Source organism: Carassius auratus, unplaced genomic scaffold, assembly GCF_003368295.1.
Source record: "Carassius auratus strain Wakin unplaced genomic scaffold, ASM336829v1 scaf_tig00215416, whole genome shotgun sequence".
NCBI classification, from domain to species: Eukaryota; Metazoa; Chordata; class Actinopteri; order Cypriniformes; family Cyprinidae; genus Carassius; species Carassius auratus.
The window spans coordinates 263,388-282,198 of NW_020528079.1; the positions used below are offsets into that span (position 1 = coordinate 263,388).

The following is an 18,811-nucleotide window of genomic DNA, read 5'->3' on the forward strand; positions in this document are numbered from 1 at the left end:
AGGCGTGGTCCAAACGCGGAAGGTTTCACTGTCATGTCAGTTCCCTAAAACTGTAGTCTCGAATGGGGATCCGCTAGCAGGTGTCTCTCGGGGACAGTTTTATCTCATGGGGGAGTGTTTGAGGACAACTTGCCCATGTCTTCAGACATTATGGGACAGAATATACGGATCCTCAGCGACCGATGGAGAAAACATCGTGAAAGCTGACAGTGACCGTACGGGCGATGTGCTCGGTAATACGCAATCTAACCGTTACGGACAGACGGCGAGCGAGCCGCTGCCAGCTCGGAAGACAGCCGCTCTTCACACGGCTCTGTGGGACTTCGAGGCGCGCGACGGCCGGGAGCTGTCGTTCAAAGCTGGTGATATGTTAGAGATAGTCACGAGTTCCGGCGACTGGTGGAGTGCGAAGAAAATCGACTCGTACGGACGCGTGGCCACCGGTTTTGTACCGTTCAATTACCTGGCGCGTGCGGAGTCCGTGGAGTCTCAACCGTGAGTGTCTACGCTATTTCTAAACAGTATTTACTAGTTGCTAAACTCTTTCCTAGTGTCTAGAGCAGGTCTCTAAATTAGCTTCCCATCAGTAATCTGAGCATTTCAGAGTTCATACAGCCTAATGTTACGTTTCAGAGTCACTATTTTAGGATAACCATTTCTATAATTTATAAAAACTAATCACATCATCTGGAACGCAATTAAAAGTCTAACGCACCTTGACATATGACTTTGTCACGTACTATAGGGTTAGTTAATTTTTTGATTTGATTTTTTTTTTTTTTTTTTGCTTTGTGGAACACAAATAGAGAAATGTTTTAAAGTAGTATACCTGAGTGGACCAGAGCTTTCAAAGTTTAAAAGTAATGCAATGGCAGGCCCACTAAAAACACAATAACATTTTAACAATAACAAGTTTTCTGAAACTTTGGATAAAGAATAGACCAATATTTTTGTTATTCTCTTATAATGCCCCATTCCAGTGTGCTAGTAACAGCTGTGAACATGTGAACAACGCTGGTTCACACTAACACCAATTAACACCCATTAACACCAATGCGGCTATTATAGACAATATTATAAGATTTAATTTACATCCAGCTGGTTGTTATCACAGATTTAATGCCTACAGGATGATCCAGACCTCGACATGAAGAGGAGGCATAAGCCCCTTTCACACTGCAGGTCAAACCCGCAATATTCCCGGAACATTGCCGGGTCGCCTTCTGTGTGAAAGCAACCACGTCCCGGGATTGATTATTACCGCTTTGAACCCGGGTCGGGGACCTAGTAACATTGCGGGGTTCGTCCCGGGACGAGCGCTGTGTGAACAAAAGCCAGATCTAATTCCGTGTCGAAGTGATGACGCGCGTTATCGAGTGACTCTTTTACTGGCTGTTTTGAAGGAAGATCAACGATCGAGACGAAAACATATGTGCAAACTGTAATGAGGCAGAGATCAGTTAGTTCCTCACTTTCCGTGCTGACGCAGAGATCGTTTGCTTGCTTAACGTTTTTTGACTCGTATATTATACGTCACGCGCTGATGTCACGTGTCGTTACGGGATCTTCAAGGGTTGTGTGTGAAAGCACGCACATATCCCGGGTCATCACTGGCAGTGTGAAAGTGCCAAATCTAGCGACCCCGGGAACAATTGCAGGAACACTTTGCTTGTGTATTTGCCGGAATGGCAGTGTGAAAGGGGCTATATTGACAGTCGTATCACTTATTACTAGGGGTTGCACAGTTAAACTGTTTCACGGTTCGGTTTGTTTCACGGTTTTCAGTACAGTTTGATATGTGCTATGTTTTTGGAAAAACTATACTTTCTAATAAAAAAAGAAGAATATTCTATCCAACTACAAGCAACAGCACAAATAAATACAATAGAGTAACGATACAAACAATAAAGTGATTTTCATTATTTATTTATTTTTTTGTTATGGAGGTCTAGCATTCGTTTTTAGCTACAGAAATTGAATAAAGTAATCAAATGTTAAACAGCATTGCATATTAGACTGGATAAATTACGGTTTATTCTTTATTAAAGTTATAAAAGCTTTATAATCAAGAGCAATGAGTGATTTCTTTGTTGTTGCTGTTCGATTAATATAAAGACTGTCACTTTAAGACAATGCACTGATACAGTAGGCCTACGTTCAGCCGGCTATGTCTGCTGTAGAATACTTATCAAAAAATTTTGTGTGAATTTGTCCATTTAAACACAATACTTCAGAGAGAGCTTAATACACACACAATTCTTCTCACTGCGCGCACAAGCTCATGTCCTCTGGCTCTTAAATGTGACAAAGCTTAAATGAGTTTAGTTTAAATATTAACGTGTGTTGGTCAGGTCTCATCTGTGCACGCGCGCTATCAGCACCCGGGTGATGACGGAATAAATGACTGCTCATAATCCAGCATAAGGCATTCACATTGATCAAGAGTGTATGATTTGTCCAGGGTTTTTCTTTCTTTTTTTCTCATCGCTGTTGTTGTAATGTCTGGGAATCCAGAATGCGCATCCATCAACAGAAACATATATTAACTGAACCCTGTTTGTTTTACGTGTTATTTATAGCAAACCATATTACAGATGCTTTGTCAGATTTAAATTGAACTGTGGTCCCAGCGCGTGCCGAACCGTGTGTGGTGAACCGAACGGTTCGGGGGTTTTTCAGCGAACCGTGCCACCCCTACTTATTACACAGCTTTTCGGCACTTAAATAAAGGACATAATATGTTATTTGAGTGGCAAGCATTTTAATATCTTACCTGTTTATTATCTTAAATTCAGGCCGGTGTTAAAAAAAAAAAAATCACTCTGGCAACAAGACTTCAACAATATTATCGTAGGCTTACTATTAGTACTCCTATTAATAGTCCTTTGCTTTTATTTTACAGTAAATAAAGACGACAACTGAGGTGCGAGATATGTTCCATTTGAATGAAACAAGAGAGCGCAGTGGTGGACATTAAAGGGTTGTGCCACCCTAAAATGAAAATTTTGTCATTAATCACTTTACCCCCATGCCTTTCCAAACCCGTGAAACCTTTGTTCGTCTTCAGGACACAATTTAAGATATTTTGGATGAAAACCGGGAGTGACTGTACCATTGACTGCCAAGTAAATTACACTGTCAAAGTCCAGAAAAGACTGAAAGTCTTCGAAAACAAAAATAACGACTTTATTCAACAGTTTGTCTCTCCGCATCAATGCAAACTGTGTACGCTATTGTGTCATCCGTGACACAACGATACACTTTCTACGTGTATTTACGCTTTGATTTGAACGAAAACAGCACATCCGTGCATCACGGCTGACACAGAAGATCGTACGCATTTTGCATTGCACTAATTGTTGAATAAAGTTGTTATTTTTGTGTACATGTATATTCTTTGTGTACAGTACAAAAAGTATTCCCGACTCTTCATTGTTACAGTTGAACCGCTGATAGCAGATGGACTACTCTGACGATGTCTTTCATTCTTTTCTTGAGCTTGACGGTGTAATTTACTTTTCAATCAATGGGACACTCACAAGACCAAAATTTCTTAAATTGTGTTGCGAAGAAAAAAAAAAGCACTTGCCTCAAATAACCGGATGAGTTGTGTGTTATTCCACATTGAATAACACAACTCGTTGTGACTGACCAATCAGAATCAGGTATTCCAGGGACCATGAAATAGAGCTCATTATAATCAGTGATACTGTCTACTGTACTGTACACTGCTGTCTATAGCTTGACACAATATGGCATGACAAACCCAAGACAGTCAACCGCATACTCTAAGCACTTGCAATACTTCTGACAGGAAAGACAGATGAATTTGCTGTGGTTACTGTTGCGTCCAGTGCTAATATTGCGACGCAACCAGTCGCATCCAGTGTAGACACAATAATTATATTAGCATTCACATTAGCGGACAATAACTTTCTGTTTGCTATAAGTGTGTGCTGTAGTTTTGTCATCTACCCCTTTAAAGGGATAGTTCACCCAAAAATGAATCAATTACCCTCATGTTGTTTCAATGTCTGAATTTCTTTTTTCTGGTGAGCACAAAAGAAGATATTTTGAAGGAAGTTGTTAGTTACACAGTTGCTGGTAGACATAATGTATGTCACAATCCCCAGCTGGAGACAAAGCCACTAGAAGGCAAGCCTGCAACCATTAGCCGAAAAAGCGTAACTGCTAACGGCATAAAGCCAACGGTCTGTCAGTGCATGGGAAAGGAGACCAGACGCCTTTTTTTTAATGGAGGTCAATGGAGGAGAGGCTTCTTTATGCTGAATACATAGAGAATCTTTTTTTTAGAGGAAATGGCTTATCACTGAATAAATCGAAAGCCTATCTGCTAATCTTCAACATGTTTTACACTAAATAATACTTTTGGATTGAACTATTTTTGGAGTTTACCATGAAAAAATGCAGTTTTATAAGAGAAGTCACTGAGAATTTCCAACAGGTGGGATTTAGCTTAGGGATCCGTAGACGTCCCTCCAGGACGAGTTTGGCCACCTCTGCCCTAAACACAACGATGAAATGAAGTGTAGGCGATCTAGGTGTGAGACGGGCAGCAATGGTCAGAATATTACAGACAAACGAATATTGATTAGCAGCAGTTCTGAGTCATGTATCATGTTTGCAATACAAAAGAACCATAATCAGTCCTTTATGGGAAGTCTGAATGTCTCATAGTCTGTAAAACTTTAGCATTATGCGAAAAAAAATATTGGAGTTCAGTTTGTTACTTTATAGTGTTCATTTATTTTTATTAAACTGGATAAATTGTAACGCCTTTTTATATTTTATGTGGTTTCATGATTTATTTTTAATAATAATGGTTTATTATTGTATGTTTGTTTGACATTTTATTTATTGTATACCCTTTAAATTTGCTTATTGAAAGAACAACAGCAGCAGCGGTATGGTGTAACATTTATTTGAAACACATGTATTTGGTACTTGCTACCTTATATCTTTACTCATTCCTTTCATTCTTTTCATGGCTTTGGAAAACTTGTCTCAGATGTCTCTCGTCAACACCAAGATTAGTTTCAGTTAATTTCTAGAAATGATTTTTTGAAATGATTTTAAGAAATGCTTTATCCGAATCTTTAAAATCTGTCCGCAAGTGATCATTTTTTACCAAATCTTATTTAGCTAAAGGGATGATCTGTTCCAATCAAACAACAATACTGTAAATCTTAAAAAGTGCTCCCTTTTACAATTTTATCTGTGGTGTTTTTACAGTATTTTTAAAGCTTGGTTTGTTACTTTATCTTCACTGCATCGAATAAAAGCCAATTAATGATTCATTATTAAGTACCTGTGCTTTTACCCCTAAAGAAATTACACGACCCTGGTGTTTTTTCTGATCTTTTAGGTGGTTCTTTGGAAAGATGAGCCGTATTGAAGCATTGCGTCACCTCATGTCAGCAGAAAATGATAATGGATCCTTTCTTGTGCGAATCAGTGAGACTGATATCATGAGCTTCGTACTCTCAGGTGTGTGAGTTTGTGTTTTCTGACAGCCATAAGGGAGTTTGTTACAGCACACATTGAAACCCAAGGTACAATTTCAGACTGAAGTTCTGAATCTTGTCTCTTAGTGAAATCACAGGCCAAAGCAAAGCACTTCAAGATCTATCATAATAGTGGCCATTTCTATGTGGATCCATCTCCTCAGTTTGCCAGTGTATTAGAGGTGGTTGAATATTATCAAACTCACCCACTCTCCACTTCGGATTTACTTCGGGAACCCTGCATTCGGGTAAGACTCTCTTTGTTTCCATTTTGGCTTATTCTCCTCTCCTCTGCTTGTCTTCAAAGTGTACGTCCCGTATTCTCCTTTTCTCTTTTAGTTTTGTCAAATGAAGTGCTTGAAAGAGTTTCTTCATTGTTATGAGAATATCAACTTAATTTTGTCATCTTAATCAACATGAAGAAACTAATTTTTCACTCTCCTCCAGCATATGCTGATGTCTAACTGAAAAGCATCTGTCCCAGTATATATGTGAGAGTAGTTCTTATGAAATGAAATGCGTTTGTAAACTTCCTGTTTCTGTAGAAAAGGCCTCAGCTGCAGGATCTGTCTCCCTCCACAGTCGATGAATGGGAGCTGCCTAAAGATCAATTTACTCTTGAGAAGATGCTCGGCAGTGGCCACTTTGCAGATGTTTACAGCGGCAAGTGGAAAAATCACACTAAAGTGGCCATCAAAATCCTCAAGAACAATGGTGAGCTCACAGCTAGAGGTGCCACAGAGAAGAGAGTAACTTTAAAACAGCATTGACGCCGTTTGCTGGAAAAATGGAACACTCCACTTCTTTGAAAATAGGCTCATTTTCTAACTCCCCTAGAGTTAAACAGTTTGGGTTTACCATTTTTTAATCCATTTAGTCGGTCTCCGGGTCTGGCAGTAGCACTTTTAGCTTAGCTTAGCATAGATCATTGAATCCTATTAGACCGTTAGCATCTCGTTCAAAAATGACCAAAGAGTTTCTATATTTTTACTATTTAAAACTTGACTCCTCTGTAGTTACATCATGTACTTTCCGACGGAAAATTTAAATTTGCGATTTACGGCTGAAAATAGTCCCCAGCAAATCTACTATTGCTACAACTACACAAACAAGCTGGGGACTATTTTCTGGCGCTGCGTAAATAGCAACTTTTCATTTTCCGCCGGCCTTAGTACGCGATTTAACTACAAGACCGTAGATGTGCAGTCCCATGGATGTACCTGACAACACAGCTCAATGCAGTGGATCAAAAAGACATAAATGGCTGGAAAGAGTTAGTAAACATTACTAAAGTCTCTGACTTTCATGAATCTATGTCAGGAATAAAATAGACACACCAGAAGTGTAACACCAGTGTTTAAACCACCTTTTCTCAAGAGTGGTTATCCGAGTAAAACCACTTCAAAAGCAAGATACACAATACTTCAGGGAGTCTTTCTTTTGCCGCTTACAGTGATCAGGAATTTTCTTCAGGGGAGGAACTGAGCAAGCATGACATGGATAGGCAGTTCTTGCATGTAAATGAGTAATGTGACATTGGGGGGGAAAAATATATATATAATTCAAGCAAAATATCCTTGCAACCACCTGCTTAGTGGCCTCAGGACATAAATACCTTGCAGCTTTACAAGCAATCATTTAGGATTGTACATTGCACACATTTGAGGTGGTTGCTGAAGTACCAGTATATGTGAACACAATGTAGTGATCCTAAACGTTACACTGGTAAATCTACAACTGAATACCTCAAGCAGAAAAACTATTCATCTTTCAATCCTGACTGGAATATTGTGGTGCGATTCACCCAAGTGGAATAAACGCATTACTACAGATACACTGCAATACAACAGAATCTAAAATGTAAATAATATAAATTGTGTTTTATATGATGACTTCCTTCCTACTCCATTTGCAGATTGTTTTTCTTGTTTCAATCTAACAAAACTCAATGAAGATTATGTTTAAAACAAGACATTTCGTTTTGCTGTGTGTAACTGTAAGAGCTTTCTCCAATAAATACGAAAAATATTTTGATACTATTTTTTATAAATGCACATATTTGTAATAAATCCATATAATAATACGTTTTGTCTATCTCATTGTAACCCAGATGCTCTTGTGCAGAAGGACTTTCAGATGGAGGTGCAGATCATGAAGCGTTTGCGTCACAGACACCTGATTTCTCTCTTTGCCGTCTGCACTTCCTCCCACCCATTTTACATCATCACCGAACTAATAGAGAAGGGAGACCTGCTGAATTTCCTCAAAAGTCAGTCACTGTCCCTTGGATTTGTATGATTGAAGGCAATTTGCCACTCTATATTAATATTATGTAACTATTCTGTCTCTCTTTCTCTCTCACTTCTTTTATGCATCACCCTCCATCTCTCAGATGCAGAGGGTAGTGCATTGGACATGGAGTCTCTGATCGACATGGCAGCCCAAGTGGCAGATGGGATGGCATACTTAGAGACACATAACAGTATTCATAGAGACCTCGCAGCGAGAAATGTCCTAGTCGGGGAGGGATATGTCTGCAAAATTGCTGATTTTGGCCTAGCTCGAGTCATTAAGGTGAGCTGAAATGATCTGCTATGTTTCTCTTTTTTGTGATACACATACTATGTAAAAATAAATGCACATTATTTGCTCATGCTTGCTTACATGCCAATATGCAACTAAAAAGTAGAGAAGAACTGGCACCTTATTTCATCAACTTCAAGCACTGCATACTAAAAATTACTCTTGAGTTACTTTAAATGTCATCCTGGTTAATGGAAATATTAGTAAGGAACAGTGTTTGCGTCATAGGATGCACCTGATCCTCTTTGCTATAGATTATGATACAGTGCAATCATCAGATCTAACCAAACCTATGGTTGATTCATATATAGGAGCCTGTTTATATATCTGATGAGAAGAAGATCCCATATAAATGGACCGCGCCTGAGGCTATCGGTCATGGCCGTTACTCAAGCAAATCTGATGTGTGGTCATTTGGGATTCTTCTTTATGAGATTGTCACATATGGAGCAATACCTTATCCAGGTCAGTTTCAAGATGAAACTTTTATTCTGTACAAATGACAAATATTTATAGTTCACATTCTCACATGTAAAGCCTTATATTGTTCTTATAATTTTTTTATTATTATTGTTAGTTTAGCCTTGTATCTTTTTTTATAGGTGTCCGTAATGGTGATGTGTATGATCTGGTCACACGAGAAAACTTTAGGATGCCTTCACCATCTAACTGTCCAGAGGTTATTTATAACATCATGCGATCTTGCTGGAGAGCAGAGCCAGAGGACCGTCCGACTTTTACGATTCTGAGGCATGAACTAGGCAACTATCAAGGCACCTAAAGGGGACGTGGGTAAATTGGACAGTCAGATTCCACCCCTTCCAAACATCCTGAGATCTTAAAGCACTTATATAAGCACAACAAGACTGACCTTGAACAATGCTTAAGGACAGATGCATCATACAGTCATCTTTGATGGATTAAATGGACTGTGGATTATCAATATCAGTTTTCAGATTATGAGGAAGAGGCATGCATGAAGCACTTTTTAAAATTAATTTGTGTTCAAAGCAATTATTGTCTGAATTTAATGAGATTTTTTTATTTTATTTTTATAAATCTTCTTAGGTAGAGTGGACTTTACTGATTAGAAGTCCAAAAGAAAAAATAACTTTTTAAATATGTTATGGACAATCAGTTCAGTTTAGGGGCATTAAAATATGAATTAAAATGTCTGTTTTATTATCAATATGATGAATATATATATATATATATATATATATATATATATATATATATATATATATATATATATATATATATATATATATATATATATATATAGGATTGTAACGATACGACCTTTGTAATCATCGGGAAGGAGGAGGCGGGAACCGGCGCACAATCAATAACACTTTTATATTCAAAAATAAACAAAACAGCGCGTCAGCCCCTCACGGCGAACAAATAAAAAGCAAACACATAAAATAATGTCCCAGGCCTGGTCCTCTCTCGTCCTTCACGGTCGTCGCTCCAGTTTTATATCCTTCCATCTCCTACGTGGGACTCGATACCGGCGGTGGGGCACAGGTGTAGCTCATCTCCAATCACTACACCTGGCCTCACTCCTCGTTCCCACGCCTCTCGGCCCCGCCCCACTCGCCACAAGGATGTTTTCTTCTTAAATATTTCATGCAAATGTGACTATTTATCATACACGTGAAATTTAAATATTCAGTATAAAGCTAGATGAATATCAAAAGGAAATGCTATAAATCAACATTTAAGATATGTTGCTTCATGTTGATTTGAATATGTAAAAGACTGTGCTGTACTGTTTGAACTCTATATATTGTATTAATGTACTTCATATGGTTAATGTTTGTTTTAATGTTAATCTTACAATGCCAAAAAAAAAAAAAAAAACTTCCAAGAAAGAAAATATACCAAGTCAGGCACATAAATATGTCAGAACTCCTTTGATTAAAGTTTTTCTTCATTTCTCTTTATTTAACATTTTACCCAGAGTGATGCAGCAATAGCATTACATAAGAAAATATTAAGAATAGGGCGGGATTGCAATCATATGCACATTTTTGTTGCCATATCTGCAAATTCAAAGGTCTTGGGACTTATTTAGATAACAGTGTTTGTTTTGTCAATGTAATATTCTAAATTGACGAAGCTGGTAAATGAGCTGCTGATCCACAAACCCAGTTTTCCCGATAGATGAATCAGACCTGTACAATATCTGATGTCACCAGCAGATGGCGACACACCATTATTTCAGAGGTAAGCTGTTGCAGTTTTATGTAGTGGCATGTCCTTTACTCGTTGCAAAGCACGAAACGGTCAAAAAATATTTCAATATTTCATGTTTTTCAAATTGTTATGCTTATTTCATGAGGGCCAATGATGTACTAGACTCATCCATAAACACTGCCACCCTCAAGCTGTAACTACAACAACTAACACCATATACCTCTATGGAGGCTTTTCTATGTTTCACATACAAATGAGCTGTTTTCTGACAGTAATGACAAGACCGGAAATGTTGATCTATGTGATCATGTGCTGTCCTCAGAGACCTGGACATTGCTGTTGTTCCTTTTAGCATAACACATTTTAGCATTCATTTCTTAAAGGGACAATAAGTAACTTTTTAAGTATTTTATTATCTCAAATCAATATTTTTATTCATAAATATGCCCTCAATGGTGTACAAATACCTATGCCAATGTTTAAACTAATCCTTGTAAATGAAGAATTTATTATCTTTATATACATGGGACGGTAGGTCGGCGGAGGCTTCCATGTAGTTCCGCCATCTTGCAAAACTATAATAGCAGAGAGGGACAAAAAGTACTAAGCCAACGCGTTTCCACAACGCGTTTTCGGTCAGAGCCAGAAACGCAGGTGCAGAGCAGTGAGAGGCGCTTGAAACTGCACCGGCAAGTTTAAAAGTCTGGATTGCATTCTTATTATGGACCATACATATGCCGCGTAAAACAGGAGAAGAAAACATCGTCGCCAAAACAGTCAAAAATAGAACGTAAAAGGAAACGTGACCGTAGATTACAGAAAACAAGAGTTAATGTCGGGGAAGCTTTTTCTAGGTGGAAAGAGCTAATGCTGGATAAAGATTTCAAAAGAGAAGCTGAAGTGGCCAGTTTTCTTCTCGACAGGTAAGTCAGTGTTACAATCTATATTACAATATTTTTTTTTTATATCTAGCAATGCACATTATTCAGAAAATATAACAAATAAAGAAGACATAACTACCAATTACAATATTTCATGTTTTCCACAGTCAGTAATTCATACTGTAACATTCGTTTGTTTGTTGTCATGTTGCAGTTTATTTGAAATAACACACCTGTTCACCTGAAGGAAAACTCGACGAAGTGCTATTAGAAGACATCCCGTCAAAGCTTTTTGGTACATATCGCCTACCGTAGATGCAACGCGCATTTGAAAAAGCAAGGCGCTGGAGAGCAAAATTAGTTTGAATGCAAAATACAATTTCACCACTAGATGGGAGTAATTCCTACTTAGTGTCCATAGCCTACTGTAATTCTTTATGGCACTATCAGAATGAAATATACTTTGGGTGGTTTTTAAATATTTTCACTACATTGGTTTGCCATAATATGCAGTAACAACTAACATTAAAACCACAGTTTAAGAAATATCACTACGGTGGAGAGGTCATGGTCGGTTCACTTAGCTTTGTCTTGGCCACAAGTTAGTAATATAGATAGCCCCATCTAAAACTTTGACAGTTACGCCAATAAAGTTTTGACGTGATGATTAATCAGTGTGTTGTGTTTTCATTTACAAATGAAACTACGTGAATGATTAATTCCTCAACGAAACACTATTGTATTTATAATTCCGGTCTATTAATTAGCTGAAATAAAATGAAATATATGTTAAATTTCAAATGCATTCCAGCTAAAATTCCATTCAGCATAATCAAAGCTTGATTTTCATGTTGAGCATTTACAAAAGGCTATTATATAAAACTATTCCCAATGTTCTAAAGAGATCGAAATGAAGCAATAAAAGAATATAAACTAATATAAAATATAACCAATAATAATAGTCTAATAATAATAATAATATACATATATTACGGGGGAAAGACAATCAGTTAATGGACTTATAAGACTGTAGGATGGATAAAAATGTTTTCTTGTAAGCCATTTTTAATATTATACACTCTATGTAACATTTATTCATGATAAACTTCATTTGAATGCTGACTATCACACGTAATACAGTCCAGTAGCCAATGCATATGGTTAATATAATAATTTAATAAAGAAATATTTTCTATAATAATTAATATAATAATTGTGAGATTCAAATTAAAATATTCATGATAATCTCTGATAATCCCGGGTTGCTATGGTCACGCAGGTTTGTTTAAGCATTAAACTCGTGGCCACAAGAAAAACATGTCTTTCCCTTAACATAGCATCTCGAGGCCACGACGTAAGCATGTCGATATCTCGACCAAATGATCTCGTGGCCACGACATATTATCATGTTCTCACGAGTTATTGTGACAAAACTAAGTGAACCAACCATGTCCTCTCCCGGGCACCGTATATTACAGATTTTTCTGTTTCTAATATTTTTTTAGTTACACGTTCCACCTTGTAAGTGTTTTGGAATACCCTAAAAATCCAGTTCCTAATGACATCGTTCTCCAGGAAGTGATTTATTTTAGTGGGAAAACAACAGCATAGACAATGGTAAATTTGAAATATCAAACAAAGGCTATTTTGTAAACCTCAACAAACAGTTAATCGCTTAATCTAACAGGTATTCAGCTTTGCTTGAAGTTGCTCAGAATAATGACGGTGTTATGGTGACATGATCTCATCCAGGGAAAGCTCCTCTAGTTCCCCGTGTGTGAGTGATTTATGGTCAGACTCAGCCATGCAGCAGCAGGAGGAGGTTCACAGAGCTGCTCATGCTGTCAGAGCGTGATCAGTGCTGGATCTGCTCCTGTCACTCATTTCTACTGGAAAACAGCTGTTTTCACTTCACTGTACAATCGATACGTTTGATCTTAGCATGCAAACCATTTAGCTAGCCTAGTATAACATTTTTCATGTTAGGTGATTGCACTTTTTTTTTAGCTTCAAGTAGGCAACTCCAATATGCAATAAATTGTTTGAATTGTTTAATTGGGTCTGTACTTTGGATTCAGGGCCAGTCTTGGTAGGCCTACTTAAAACTGCACATTTCTAAACAAAAATTGTGTGCATTTCTGTGAATTCAGCCTGATCAAAGTTCACCTAAGGCAACTTTAAATCACAAAATATGACAACAACTATAGTCACAAGTAGCCTATTACATGACCTCAAGTTCATAAGCTTGGACCAAAAGCTTGCATTAAATATTAACAGGAGCTTCCCAAGTCAATGTAGCACTTTTTGCATTTATTTTAATAAAAGGAGCAAAAATATCAAAATACTAAGCTTATGTCAGCAGATTACTGTATATCATTATTTTTTGATATTTTGCTTTTGCCTTGTGCTGTAATTGTTTTGTGCCATTATTGTTTATATCTATCACTTCAACAGCCTGTTGTGGTTTTGGATCTTAAAAAAATTAATGAAACTAGGTCAGCCACTCTGCATGTCTTCCACGGGCTGCAGCACCTGTCTGATGTGTGCCAGTGTGCCACACTGTTAACCACACGAGTGAGTATCCACACTTCTGAGGGCAACAACTAACCAGGCAGTTGTCATCATTCAGTGTGTAACATTACTCTCAAAGATGATGAAGATATCAAAAGCATATAAAATAGCACAGTTTATTAAAGAAAACACCAGAAGGTAATCCAAACAGCAAGCCAACTTACAAAACAGTGTGCATTGCACAAACAACATCAGAGCACCGAAAAAAGAAAACAGAGCAACTTAAATACAGGGCAAACAAGGGAAATAATGAAAAACAGCTAGATGAATCATCATGAGTGGCAGGGAAGTAATGAATACAACATAAACGTCCATAAAAACGAAACAAAGACCAAAATAAAGAAGTCTGTGACACATTGGATGGAGATAATATTACCAGAGTAGGAAATGTCCGTACTTATGATATAGCTGCAGCTTTCATGGTGCTATTTTGCAAAATTGCACTGTCAGCTGAGGTCAACCACAAATAGACGTGCACCCATTAACCTCTGGCACCAAGCCAGGTTTTACAGTGTTGTGGGTGCAGTGTGGGTTACTGTTTTGAGTGTTTCTATAGTGCTATCATATGAGTGTCATTTTCTGGTCTAAACAGGTCTAATTTAACCTAAATGTTAATTACAGGGGACACATTCTCTGGGTATTTTAGCCAGTTTAATGCTTAAAAATGCAATAAAAGTTGTATTATTATTCATTACTTTGTACCTGTTTCTCTTGTCCCCCTATATTATTCTCTTCTCACCATTCATCTTTATACAGAATAAACTCTAATGCAAGGCAGGACTGTCAACAGACGAACTGCATGCTTTACCCCACTGGCTCCTCCTAGACTCTTTAGCAGGCATCACATAACACGGGGCTTTCTGAAGGAGTCCTGTTTTTCTTGCCAGGAGAATATAGGTCAAAGTGGGCTGATGGCTTGCAGGTTTTTCTCTAACCTCAAAGACTTATGGGTAGAATTTTGCAGGGATTACTGTGGAAATAATGACAATACAGAATGGCAACAAGAACACAATCTACAGTCAGTATGATTAATAAACAGTGTACTTTGTTACAATGAAACTCTACCGTCTATGTGCAAATGTTTAAGCTCATATCTTTTGCAAAGAATTGGAAAATATGTAAACCGCATAGAAGCGTCAGAACATTTCCTTCATCTCAGTGTTTTTCTCAAACGGTCAAGATAACATAAGGGTGTTCCTCAGGGTGGGACCTTCAGCTTCTTAGTGAATAGCTTGTCAGTACTTGAGCCTGAAGCAAAGGAGGGGTTTGATATAAAGCTACTTCATCTGTGTTTGGATATGCTCAACAAGTCCAGGCTTTCCCTTCATCACAATATTTAAAAGTATTTTTTTTCTGGAACATTTTCACTGCCATTGGACTTTAAGGATTTTTACACATGACAGACAGCCTACAAAAAGGCAAGGTCCACTTAAAGCATAATGCATGGACTTTAAAACAACCTAATCATATCCGACACATTTCTAATCATATATCTTTTTGAAAGGAATATAAATAGCAATTTTCTTGTTTTTATATTTGAAAGAATGTTAAACGCTTTATGCAAACTTCTCCCATGTGTGTGTGTACATGTGTATATATAAACTGACCTAGATATGTATAATATGTTGACATGATACTAACCAAAGCATTTGTCCAGGACTTTCTGAGTTGTGTTGAGTCGTTTTTCATTAATGTACTTTGTAGCTTGTTACTGTGTTTTGTTTTACTGTGGATAAAGACTGGTTGTCCTCTTCTTTATTTCTCTTTCTCTTTGTCCAGCTTTCTGTCTCTTCTTTCATTCTTATGTCTCTCCTTCTTTCTTCTTTCTCCCTTATACATGCACAGCTGCCCATGACATACAGCAATTCACAGAGAAAAACATTTCGACTAACCTTTCTCAACCTTTCAAATCAGATCAAACTGTTCGACTCGTTGACATCATCAGAATCTGCTGATGAAGCATAGCCTAGTTCTCACTGCTGTTATGTCACTCCAGATTAAACCTCCTTTACACAAAGGCATTTGTGTTCAAAACCAATTTCATGTTGACTCAGAGAGGGATTAGTGTTGCGCTTAAGGGAGCCTTAACAAAAAAACCCTGCTTTGTGTCTAAGAAAAGAAAGAGTCATGCAGGAGACTGCAGAGTTGTCGAGAATCATTGTATTCGGCATCAAAACAAGAGCACCAGTATAGAAAAGATCAAACGATACATTTCTGGCTGGCTATATAGAGCAAAGTTCATTTCCATGATTCCAGCTATATGAATGCATGCTATCTTCTCTCAGAGTGTAGTGTTGAAAAAGTGGTTTTATTTTTAGTGGAACAACAGTATTTTGATAGAGATAATCCAACACGCCTTGAAAATAAAGAGCATGACATTCATTTAAAATGACTGATTCATTCAGGAATAAAAGAGTGAGTCATTGATTTATTCACTCGACTGGTGAGGTAAAGGCCTGATTATGATTCTTTATGCTTATGCTAGCTTATGTGTACAGCTGAATGTGTAGCCTTTCAAAGTGAGCTGATAGTGAGCACTCGACACATACGCACCAGAATGTTTAATCTTTGTGTTTGTGTTATTTCTATTTCTTTATTAAAATGTCTTAGACTCATTAAAACTTATTATTCCTTCTCCTCCATTACTTTTTTTTTTGACTGTGCATACCCAAGTAAAAGCAGAGCTAGTCTACTCTGGGCTTTATATAACTGGCTTCCACAACCCTACAGAGGACAAGCATACTCTGTTTACAGTTTGAGCAAAACTGGGATAAAAGTCCTTTCTTTGACTTTTGACACGATAAACATTTTATGTGGAATCAACATGTTTTGTCGCTCTCATGAGGATATTTGTTCACTGACCATAAAATAAAGCTTGTTCAGCACTGACCTTAACTCCTCTTCCTTTGCCTTATGTTTCCAGGTTCAAAAGGACACCCCACTTTCCAAGCATTTGGTTCTGTCATATTTACACATGAAAGCTGACCATGACCACCATAAATGCCCCTGTGTGTCTACTTGCTCGGAATGAGTTTTATCAGAATAAGTGCAAAGCTATTTTTAGCTCTTCTCTTGTTTAACCAGCTACAGGACACGTGTTATTCTGACTAACTGTGGTTTCCCAAAGCTCTATTTGTTTCTCATCAATGACCTTGTACCTGAATGTACAGCACACACTTTCCAATTTTAGCCTTATCAACAGACATAATCATTGACTAATTTGTTGACCAAACAAAAACAATCAGTTCCAATTTTGTGAATTGCCAGAAATAAACCTAATTTTAATTCTAAAAGCATGTAACGATATATAATACATATATATGAAACCAAAATGTTTAATATTACATTTAAAGTTTATGATAACTTAATGGAACCAAAGCAAAGGCAAGTCTGGGTGACCAAATCCAAGCACCAAGGTACAGTTTAAATGTTGATCTAAATAGATTTAGCCCTACTGACAACAAGTCCGTGTCTTTCTATCTAAATACAGATTTAGGGCCAAGGAGCGATGGCTGGACAATAAATGTGGTTTTAAAGAGTCCAGCACCCAGGGGAACCTTTTCCAAACGGCAAAACCCTGCTGATCGTGAGGTGAAGTAGACAACTGCACAAGAATAGTGCTTGGAAAAAAATGTTTTATTACAGACACAATATGTGAATGCACTGCTCCAATAATTTATAGGCTTCTAGTTTTTATTTTTTAGGGTCTCAAGCGCAGGATCGTAAGGATTTTTATTATTATTTTTCAGCCATAAAACTGATCATGCAGACCAAACAGTAAAGCCTAGAGACATGAAACTTGGCCAGATGGTAGAGCTCAATTTGGGACTGACTGAATTTGAGACTGGCAAAGACTCACCCCAATACTAAATAATTGCAAAATAATGTGATGATGATGTCTTCTTTCGTATGTGTTTAAATGCTTTAAATGCCATGTTTTTTTTGTTTTGTTTTTACTTGGTTACTTGCAGCATTATTTAGAGATCTAGAGGCGGACAATTATTTTAGTTCAGTTCATACACTACCATTCAGAAGTTCGGGGTTATTATTTCATGCTCCTCTGCTGGACCAACCTAAACTGTTATGTGTGTTTTGACATCTAACACTGTTAGATTTAATTTTCAAAATTCATTTGATGACCTTTTGAATACATAGAAAATTTTCTGTTGGCTACATAGAAAATAGCCAATATGGCAACTGAATAAACCGATTAGTCATTTACAGATTTTGACATCCCTCAATTCTGGCCATGAAAAGGACATTCAATTTCTCTTCATCTTCTATAAACTACCAATCACTGAACCTGTCAAAGTCTTTTAGTTGGGAGCTGTTCCTGCGAACAAAGGAGAAATGATGTCTGAAAAAGAACCGAGTCAGCATGCCACAAAGAGGCTTTTCCGTGTATCTAGCCAACCATCAGAACCTAGTGACCTGGAAAACCCATGTACACATGGGAACAAAGCTATACGTCATCTCTACTGAGCAATTTTCCATATTGACTGTTTCTAATATTCACTGTCATTGTGTTTGCTCTACCACCCACACTGCTTATTTTGAAGTCCACAGGCACTAGTTCTGTGCTTTTTTGTGTACACAAACCATGTAAAAAGTATGAAATAGGTGTTGTCTGTTCAGAACGCAATGTTAAGCAAAATGCTTAATTCCTCTTGAGAGCATTCAAACCTTTATTCCTTCTTTCCAAGTCTTTATTCCTGGACCTCTACTCAAAAGTGATGCTGAGCTCAAAGCATTTTTTTTTTTATTGAAACAACTTTTCCTGAAAAATATTTAACGGTTACCTTTTTTTGGGATCATTTTTGTATGAGGAGAACTGACATGTCACTAAAGAGCAGTTTTTGTGACACTCGGTCTCCCTCAGTTACTATCCAAGAGTCCTGTTTGTCTCATTGCCAAAGTCCATTTTGAATGCAGACGCACTGAATTTAGCTTCAGCATGCTTATATAGTTGAATCATTCTTTTATATGAAATGAATATAATGCAGAAGGGGACGCCTTTCAATCACTGCACACTTAGAACACACCAATTAG

General features: G+C 37.4%; 1 protein-coding gene across 1 annotated transcript; it reads left to right on the forward strand.

Annotated features, from left to right (window-relative positions):
• The first annotated feature begins 16 nt into the window (after positions 1-16).
• On the forward strand, positions 17-9,284 carry ptk6b (PTK6 protein tyrosine kinase 6b). Its single transcript, XM_026260417.1, has 8 exons — positions 17-495; positions 5,387-5,508; positions 5,613-5,773; positions 6,071-6,239; positions 7,636-7,794; positions 7,918-8,099; positions 8,420-8,573; positions 8,711-9,284. Exons 1-8 carry the CDS (start codon positions 107-109, stop codon positions 8,887-8,889), a joined length of 1,515 nt encoding a protein of 504 aa, XP_026116202.1. The 5' UTR covers positions 17-106; the 3' UTR covers positions 8,890-9,284.
• Positions 9,285-18,811: the final 9,527 nt, after the last annotated feature.